The 8059-nt window shown below is 66.6% G+C and overlaps 2 protein-coding genes across 5 annotated transcripts; one reads left to right on the forward strand and one right to left on the reverse strand.

Annotated features, from left to right (window-relative positions):
• The first annotated feature begins 281 nt into the window (after positions 1-281).
• Positions 282-4431, forward strand: CDT1 (chromatin licensing and DNA replication factor 1). The gene is made up of 10 exons (XM_059045927.2): positions 282-555; positions 1046-1177; positions 1257-1408; positions 1904-2101; positions 2186-2331; positions 2492-2592; positions 3021-3209; positions 3322-3462; positions 3537-3738; positions 4103-4431. Exons 1-10 carry the CDS (start codon positions 325-327, stop codon positions 4264-4266), a joined length of 1656 nt encoding a protein of 551 aa, XP_058901910.1. The 5' UTR covers positions 282-324; the 3' UTR covers positions 4267-4431.
• A 455-nt stretch (positions 4432-4886) lies between these two features.
• APRT (adenine phosphoribosyltransferase) lies at positions 4887-7317 on the reverse strand. 4 transcript variants are annotated; one of them, XM_059045960.2, is made up of 5 exons: positions 7152-7317; positions 6910-7016; positions 5711-5844; positions 5372-5450; positions 4887-5263 (listed from the first exon to the last, which is right to left on the reverse strand). In XM_059045960.2, the coding sequence occupies exons 1-5, from the start codon at positions 7229-7231 to the stop codon at positions 5121-5123; spliced, it is 543 nt and encodes a 180-aa protein (XP_058901943.1). In that variant the 5' UTR covers positions 7232-7317; the 3' UTR covers positions 4887-5120. The 4 variants fall into 4 exon arrangements, with proteins under 4 accessions (XP_058901943.1, XP_066874535.1, XP_066874534.1 ...); XM_067018434.1 differs by having other exon boundaries at positions 4887-5129; positions 7152-7298; XM_067018433.1 differs by having other exon boundaries at positions 4887-5129; positions 5566-5844; positions 7152-7294.
• Positions 7318-8059: the final 742 nt, after the last annotated feature.

Genomic DNA, 8059 nt, shown 5'->3' on the forward strand with positions numbered 1-8059 from the left:
CTGGCTCGTCGCCCACCCGGAACCGTGACGCCCGGCGCAGACCCACCCAGGACTCGGGAAACGGCACACGGACCGCCAAACAACCCAGACCCTCGCTTCGGCGCATGCGCGGTAGGCGCAGCCCGAGAGGGCCAGCGCGCACGCGCCCGGGGCTGTCCATATTGCGCCAACCCCCTGTGGCCAAGGCGCCGATGGTTCCGCCCACGGCCGGGGCGGGGCCAGTGCGCGGCGCGAAAATCAGCGGGAAAAGCGGTTCCACTTCCGCCTGCGGTTCTGCAGTCGCGGTCCTGTAGCCCCGGTCCCGCCGGTCCTACCGCTCCCGCCATGGCGCAGTGCCGCCTCACCGACTTCTTCGCGCGCCGCCGTCCTGGGCTCCGGGCCAAGCCGACGCGCACCAAGCCGGCCTGGCGCACCCCGAGTCCCGCCAAGCCCGCGGCCCGCGCCCCGGCCCCCGGCCCCGGCAGCAGCCGCAAGCGCGCCCGCTCGCCCGCCGAGCCCACGCGCGACGAGCCTGCGCCGCCGGCGCGCAGGAGGCTGCGGCTGCCGGCCAACGCGGTGAGGGCGCGGAGGGGAGGAGGAAACTGAGGCCTGGGAGGGGGACAGACGGGAGGGAACTGGTGGAGCGGTGAGCCGGCCCGGTGGGGAGGGGGCGGGGCTGCTGGAGAGACATGCCCTGGAGGAGGGCACCGACCCGGGTCCAACCCAGGCCCCCCGCGGGAGGAGGGGCTAGGGCTAGCTCACGCGCACCTGGCAGGCGGGGTCCCGTAGCCTCGCGGGACCTCCCTTCCATAGGACTTCCAGTGACGGGGGTGGGGGTGGGTGGGTGCCTGATCTGATAGATGCTGGGGGAGGGCCAGAGCCCAGCGGACTGGTAAACGCCAGGTTCGTCTGCAAGACTGGGCGAGGGATCAGGCCTGGGTGACTCTGGACCTGGCTGTGAGTGGGGCGTGTCCTAGTTAACCAAGGGGGCAGGAGAGCTGCTTTCTGCGAGTTGGTGCACCCCAGAGTCTTGTGGTTTCATCACCTTTGGGGTCCTTCCCACCAGGTCTCTGGCCCTAGTTCCCCAGCTGCCGCTGGCTGCCCAGAGCACTCTTCACCCCAAAGCAAGAAGACAAAGAAGGCCACCCTCTCAGCCAGTCAGCGACCTTGCCTGGCAGCCCAGGAGGACAAGGACAAGGTGAGGAGGCTGGACTGAGGGCAGGGGAGGTGGACTGGCCTGGGGTGAAAGGTGGGCTGACAGCACTCTGTGTCCGCAGGTCCCTTCCAAAGTCCCTCTCTCTGAGCTTAAGTCGTGCCTGCAGCGGGCACAGGAGCTGGGGGCACGGGTCCAGGAGCTGAAGGCAAGTGCACAGAAGAATGCTGGGGAACCCAGCGCGCCGGAGGACGAGGGGCACCCAGCCGGGCTGTGGTGAGTCTAGGGAGGGCGGCTAGGCACCCAGCAAGGGGTGGCCTGGTAGGAGGCCTGGCGGGGCTGGGCTGTGGTGGTTCGGCGGGAGGAGGGCCACGTCCTCCAAGGAGTCAGCGCAGTGCAATTGTGTCGGCCTCCATCTGTGAGAGGGCCGGCTCCTGCGAATTTCAGACCACCGACAGCCAGCAGTTACCGGGACCTGCTGCCTGGCACCGTGTCTGTCCTTCCAGGTCACGTAGTTATCATATGCCTTTTACAGACGAGGCAGCCAGGGCTGGGGATGGTCTGGGACCGCCCTGGGTGACAGCTGGGTTGGAGGCCAGGCCTTTGTCTCTGTCCCTGGTAGTACTCGTGACTGGGAGACAGTGGGCATGTAGGGGCTTTGTAAACTGGTGCGCAGTGTGCCCTGGGGGTGGACCCCCGGCTGGCTGCTGGAGGGGGTAGGTCTGGTGCTTCTCTCATGGCCTCGCTCCCTCCCTGCTCCCTCCCCGGCAGCAGTGAGCAGATGCCTGCCTACCAACGCTTCCATGCCCTGGCCCAGCCGGGGCCCCCGGGCCTTGTGCTGCCCTACAAGTACCAGGTGCTGGCCGAGATGTTCCGCAGCATGGACACCATCGTGAGCATGCTCTACAACCGCTCGGAGACTGTGACCTTCACCAAGGTCAAGCAGGGCGTCCAGGACATGATGCGCAAGTGAGCCGGGGCGTGGGGGGTCAGGGCCTCGTCCTGACCTTGGAGTCTGTGTGCCCTCTGACCCCCCGCACCCTCGTCCCGTAGGCGCTTTGAGGAGCGCAACGTGGGCCAGATCAAAACCGTGTACCCTGGCTCCTACCACTTCCGCCAGGAGCGCCACATCCCCACCTTCAAGGATGGCATCAGGAGGTCTGATTACCAGCTCACCGTCGAGCCGCTGCTGCAGCAGCGTGAGTGCGTTGGGCCTCGGGTTCTTGCCCAGGACGCTGCACAGTCCAGCGCGGGTGTACGGCCTCGGCCACTGGGCCTTGTCTGAGACCCGTGGGGGGGGGTGCGCTGGGTGACTGCGTAGGTGCAGCCCTGGGGCTCAGGCCTGGACTCTCCCCACAGAGGCTGGCAGTGCTGCCCCCCAGTTCACAGCGTCGCACCTGCTGCAGCGGCGCCAGCTCTTCAGGCAGCAGCTGGTAGCCCGAGTCCGGGAGCATCACAGGGTGAGGGGGTGGCCCAGCTCGGGTCCTCATGTTGTCCCTGCTGTCGCGGCCCCATCTGCCACCGCAGGAAATGGGCTCCTCCCGAGGCTGAATTCTAGCGTCCTCTTAAGCACTCTCCACGTGGAGAGTGGTTAAGAGAGGGGTCTTCTACACGTGGGCAGGCGTGGGGCTGGGCGGGGGCCCTGGCCCCGAGCAGACAGGCAGGGAGCTCGAGGGTGGGAGCCTCCGGCCCCAGGAAGCTCGGGGAGAGTCCAGTGGGTGCTGCCGCGTGCTCTATGCTGTACGCTCGGCCCAGCTGAGCGCCTGGGGCTCAGAGAAGTGAAGTAACTCGCCCAGGGTTGCCCGGCTGGGACAGGAACCCGGACCGCTCTGCATACCCACAGGCAGATGTGCCCAGGGTCACCTGATGCCCCCCCCTTCTCACACAGGCCTTCCTGGCCTCCCTGAACCCCCCCATGGAGGTGCCTGAGGAGCAGCTGACGCGCTGGCACCCCCGCTTCAATGTGGACGAAGTGCCTGACGTCGAGCCGGCCGAGCTGCCCCAGCCGCCCACTGTGGAGAAGCTGGTCTCCGCCCAGGAGGTGCTGGCCCGTGCCCGCAGCCTCATGTCACCAAGGGTAAGGCTGGTGCGGGGCGATCTCACGCCCAGGTTGGTGCCTGACAGGCTCCACCCTTGGCCATGGGCCTCAGGGTAGCTGGACCTGACCTCTCTCCTCTGACCTGCTTCAGATGGAGAAGGCTCTGAGTGACCTGGCCCAGCGCACGGCCCAGCCTAGCAGCCCCCCGGCCCCCAGCCCGGCACTGCCGGCCACCCCGCCGGCCACGCCGCCTGCTGCTCTGAAGGGGGTGTCCCAGGCCCTGCTGGAGCGGGTGAGTGTCTGGTGTCCCCGCAGGTGGTGGTGAGGGTTGAGACTGACATCCCCTGACCGTCCCGCCCGCTGCAGATCCGGGCCAAGGAGGCGCAGAAGCAGCTTGCGCAGATGACGCGGCGCCCGGAGCGCGAGCAGCGGCTGCAGCGGCTTGAGCGGCTGCCCGAGCTGGCCCGCGTGCTGCGCGGCGTCTTCGTGGCGGAGCGCAAGCCAGCGCTCACCATGGCGGTGGCCTGCGCCAGGATGGCGGGCAGCTACCGCGCGGCCATGAGCCCCGGTACGTGCAGGGCCCTCCCCAGGTCCCAGATGAGGGCGGGCACCGTACCCCGGGCTCACCTCCTGAGGCTATCTGGGCCCCTCGGCTCCTGCAGCCGCGAGGGGCTGTTCCCACTCTCAGCCCAACCCAGCCTTGCTTCCCCTGTGGTCCCTCCATCAGCCCCCAGGCCCCCGAGGACTTGGCTGTTGCCCCCAAGGTCTCTGGTCCCTCAGCTGCTGGGCGCCTCCCATTGTGGGGTTTCCACAGGAGGGTCAGCTCCTTGTTAAGGCTGTGCGGTCACGACTGGAGTCCTTCCCAGTCTTGACCCGGGAGGCCTCATAGGGCCCTGACACCCAGCCTCACATGCCCCCCCCCCACTCGGCAGGGGAGATGGAGAAGCACGTGCAGCTCCTCTCTGAGCTGCTGCCCGACTGGCTCAGCCTCCACCGCATCCGCACCGACACCTACGTCAAGCTGGACAAGGCCGCTGACCTGGCAGGTGTCACAGCACAGCTGGCCCGCCTTGCCCGTGCCGAAGAGGCGCTGTGAGCCTGGCGGACAGGTGCCAACACTGCTGGGCCGCCGGGCCTGTGTCTTACTTCCACTAGGAACACGACGCACTTTGCTTTCCCTGTCCTGAGTCCCCGTGAGGGTCAGGGCTCTGGCTGCTGGGCTCGAGGGCTTCTGGCCAGTGTGGTGGAGGCCCCCCTTGTACACAGGGTGCAGGAAAGGGGGGGGGGCGGGGAGGGTAGTGTGGCTGGCAGCTAACCCTCCCGGGTGTCCACGTGGGATCCTGAGGTGGTCCTGGAGTATCTGGGTGGGCTGGGTGTCACACAGGGCCCTCATAAGAGGGAAGTAGGCAGATGCTGAATCTGAGCTTGCAAGATGCCAGCAGGAGCGGAGAGCCAAGGAACAGGTTCTCCCTAGAGCCCACAGAAGGAACCAGCCCTGCCTACCCACACCGATTTTTGTACTTGGCCTCCAGAACTGTAAGATAAAGTTGTTTGAAGTTCACACGTGTCCGTGATGAGTTACAGCAGCAGGGGAAGCCAGGGTGGGCTGCCCCTCTGTGTGCAGACGGAGGCTCACAGGGCTCGAGAACCACCAAATGCTAAGGGTCAGAAAGGCCCCTGCGCCTTCCCACACTGACACTGGGGAGGAGACCCCGCTCTAGAAAGTCATTTATTCTCTCACTCGAGCCTGCAGCTCCAGGCCTTGGGGTTTGCAGAAGCCCCAGCAGGCCCCGCGGGCAGCAGCCCTGCTCAGGGGAAAACCACTCAGCCACAGATGCAGAAGTAACCCCTCCCCCCGAACTTCTGGTCCCCCTGGTGGCCAGTGGTGGTCGCTGCAGCCGCTCAGGCTGATCCTCTTCTCTTCCAGTTGGTGCGGGGGTGGGGCCGGGGTCACTCGTACTGCAGGAGAGAGAAGAAGGGCACAGCCCCCAACTTCTCCCTGCCCTTCAGAGAGGTCAGCTCCACCAGGCTCACGCATTCCAGCACCTGGGCCTGCAGCTGCCCCAGCAGCTCACAGGCTGCACGCATGGTTCCTGGGGAGGGAGGGAGGGAGGGGTGGTGTGGAGACTGGAGTGCCCAGACTCGTTCCCCACCGGCCCCAGAGTGACGCCTGGCCCGCTTCGCTGGGGGCAGACCCTCACCGCCAGTGGCAAGCAGATCATCCACGACCACCACCTTCTGCCCCGGCTCCAGGGCGTCCCTCTGGATCTCCAGCTCGGCCTGCAGACGAGAGCGGGCGTGTGATCTGCGCGCTTGCGCTTCCCCAAAATGGCCGTAGCGCGCAGACCTGGGGAACTGACAAGGAGCCACACCCTGGGCCCCAGTTCCGACCCACCCTGTCTCGTGGCTCTGTCAGCCTGGCCCGGCTTCTCAGTCTGAGTTCCCATGTCCACTCCAACCAACCACGGCAGCTCCACTGGAGTCCACGACTCTCCTTTTGGGAAGGGAGGCTCCGCAGAGGCAGCCCCCAGCCTTCTCACCTTCCCGTATTCCAGCGCGTACGAGGCACACACAGTGGGGCCTGGCAGCTTCCCTCGCTTCCGGATGAGGATGCAGCCCAAGCCCAGCTCCTGGGCCAGGGAGGGACCAAACAGGAAGCCACGGGAGTCTAGGCCTGTCGGTGAGACCTGGGGTGTTGGGGGGCAGCCGCGTGGTACAGCAGCATTGGGGTCCCCGTGGGTCGGGGCTGAACAGTGACAAGTAGCCGTCACAACACAGGACACACAGCCTTGTTGCCTCCAAACGAAAGACCAATGACATCCATCCACTTTGGGAATGTTGACAGATCACCTACCACACAGGGACTGCTAGGTGCTAGAGAGGTCGGGAGCTGGGCAGGAGCCACTCCGTACAGGGCAGTGTAAATAGCTGTGTGGCCTCGGGTAAGTCCCCTGACCTCTCTCCAAAGCTCAGCTGCTCACCAGTGGCTGGTGGACCTGAAACGTCCTTAGCAGACGGTTCAGCGTCTGCCCCAGGAGCTTCTAGCCCAGAAGGAGAGGCATTGACTGCGCCGGCCACCTCCGGGGGTGGACTGAGCTGTGATGGGGGAACTCAAGGGCCTCTTCCCCACGTAGGAGTGTGGTTAGGGAGGGAGCGCTTCTGAAGGGAAGAATCCTCCGCAGGACTCAACCACCTGGAGCCCTCCAGCCTCCGGGGCAGTGCTGTGGCCCCTCAGGGTATCCAAGAACCAGGGAGGATCAGGGGTGGGGCTCTCAAAGAGAAACAGGACCTGCCAGGATCTTCCACGATCTCCTGGGTTATCCTAAAACCCACCACTGGATACAGGACCTGGCACACGGCAGGCGCTCAATACCCGCCGGTGAAACAAGAAAGCGTGCTTGGCCCAGTGGATTCTGGTCAGACACCCCCTGGGGAAATTCAGCTCTGGGGCCCCACCTGTCGTGCCTGCCCTCAGCCCCGCCGCCGGCACCCACCCAGCAGAGGCGTTCCCCGGCCGCTGGAGGGGCCTGTCGCACCTCTCACGGCTGCAAAGTCGGGATGGGGCAGCGGGTCTGTTCCTACAACCCAAGCACCGTTGGGGCTTCCGGCGAGTCCCCTAAAAGACCCCCAAAGCCACCCTGCCCAGGGTAAAGGACTCCCGACACTGCGCCCTCATAGCAGACGCGAGCAGCACCAGGGAGAGTCCGGGGACCCGGCGGACCCCTGACGCTCCACTTGCCCGCGATGTAGTCGATCCTGCCGCCGTGGACCTTTTTCAGGTGATTAGCCAGGAGGCTGATAGAGGCGCGGAAGGAGTCGGGGTCCTTCAGGATGGGTGAGATGTCCCTGGCACGCAAGGACAGGCCTGGTGACTCTCAGGCCCAAGCAGAGCCCACCGCGCCCCGACATCCCGGGCCGCGCGGCCCGGTCCGTCCCTCCGTTCCTCTGCCCGCGCGCCCCACGTGGCCCAGCTGCCCGTACCTGAACAGCACGCCGGGGACGGGGAAGTCGGGGAAGCTGCGGATCCGCTGCGCCACCAGCCGCAGCTCAGAATCCGCCATCGCGGCGTCCGCGCGTCTCGAGGGCACGAGGAGCGGGCTAGTAGGCTCCGCGCCTGCGCGGCGTGCGGGGGAGGAGCCCCAGGGGGCGGGGCCGGGAGCCCAAGGCGGCTCCGCGCCCCCGTGGAATGAGGGGGCGGGTCTGGGTTCGGGTGGGCGGGGCCCACCGTCTCCCGTAGGAGGTACCGTAGTTCATCGAATCTTAAGTGCGGTCGGTCCTAAGACACATGCTTATTTCTTGTGCCCTGAACACTGGCGTCCCCGCCTCAAGGACGTTCGCGCGGGGCCCAGGTGCGAGTCAGGGTTGATGGAGTACGGCGTCTACGCAGCCTCGGCCGGACTTTCGGGGAAATCCTCGCCCGGTTCGGCCAAGCCGAGAGCGCCCGCAGGTCTTCGGCGCAGCTGTGGCCGGGACCCCAGGCCTCGGGCGGCGCGCACTGCCTCGTCCGCTCTTCTTCCCTCCCCGGCGGGTCTCGGCTGAGCTCCTGCAGCGCGGTGCGAGGGGGCCGGCGCGCGCACGGGGCGCACGGCGCACACACACGGCCTGGCCCTATCCCCAGGAGCGCGCCGGTGCCTGAGGACCGGAGCAAGGAGGGATTCCGAGCAGGAGTGCGGTGCAGAGGCCCGGAAGGGAGCAGTTCAGAGGACCAATGGCCGGGGGCGGGGCGCGCCAGAGGCGGAAACCCAGGCGTTTGGTGCCCGGCTCCCCCGGGGCCTGCAGGGGGAGGGCAGCAGAGGAGGCAGTGATGGAATGCTTGGCTTGGCCCACTCTAGCCCCCACCGTGGTACCCAGGGGGGACAACTTCCCCCAAATAGAATTTCATTTAAAAA

This window comes from Kogia breviceps, chromosome 18 (genome assembly GCF_026419965.1).
Source record: "Kogia breviceps isolate mKogBre1 chromosome 18, mKogBre1 haplotype 1, whole genome shotgun sequence".
Classification (NCBI taxonomy): domain Eukaryota; kingdom Metazoa; phylum Chordata; class Mammalia; order Artiodactyla; family Physeteridae; genus Kogia; species Kogia breviceps.

What these genes read in the sequence shown, in the direction of transcription:
- CDT1 (XM_059045927.2), top strand. Translation starts at nt 325, where the DNA reads ATGGCGCAGTGCCGCCTCACCGACTTCTTCGCGCGCCGCCGTCCTGGG. An exon ending in GTCCAGGACATGATGCGCAA is followed by an intron (nt 2,102 to 2,185) that starts GTGAGCCGGGGC and finishes CTCGTCCCGTAG; the next exon opens with GCGCTTTGAGGAGCGCAACG. An exon ending in GAGTCCGGGAGCATCACAGG is followed by an intron (nt 2,593 to 3,020) that starts GTGAGGGGGTGG and finishes CTTCTCACACAG; the next exon opens with GCCTTCCTGGCCTCCCTGAA.
- APRT (XM_067018434.1), bottom strand. Translation starts at nt 7,231, where the DNA reads ATGGCGGATTCTGAGCTGCGGCTGGTGGCGCAGCGGATCCGCAGCTTC. An exon ending in GTCCCCGGCGTGCTGTTCAG is followed by an intron (nt 7,017 to 7,151) that starts GTACGGGCAGCT and finishes CTTGCGTGCCAG; the next exon opens with GGACATCTCACCCATCCTGA. An exon ending in TGATCTGCTTGCCACTGGCG is followed by an intron (nt 5,130 to 5,371) that starts GTGAGGGTCTGC and finishes TCTCTCCTGCAG; the next exon opens with TACGAGTGACCCCGGCCCCA.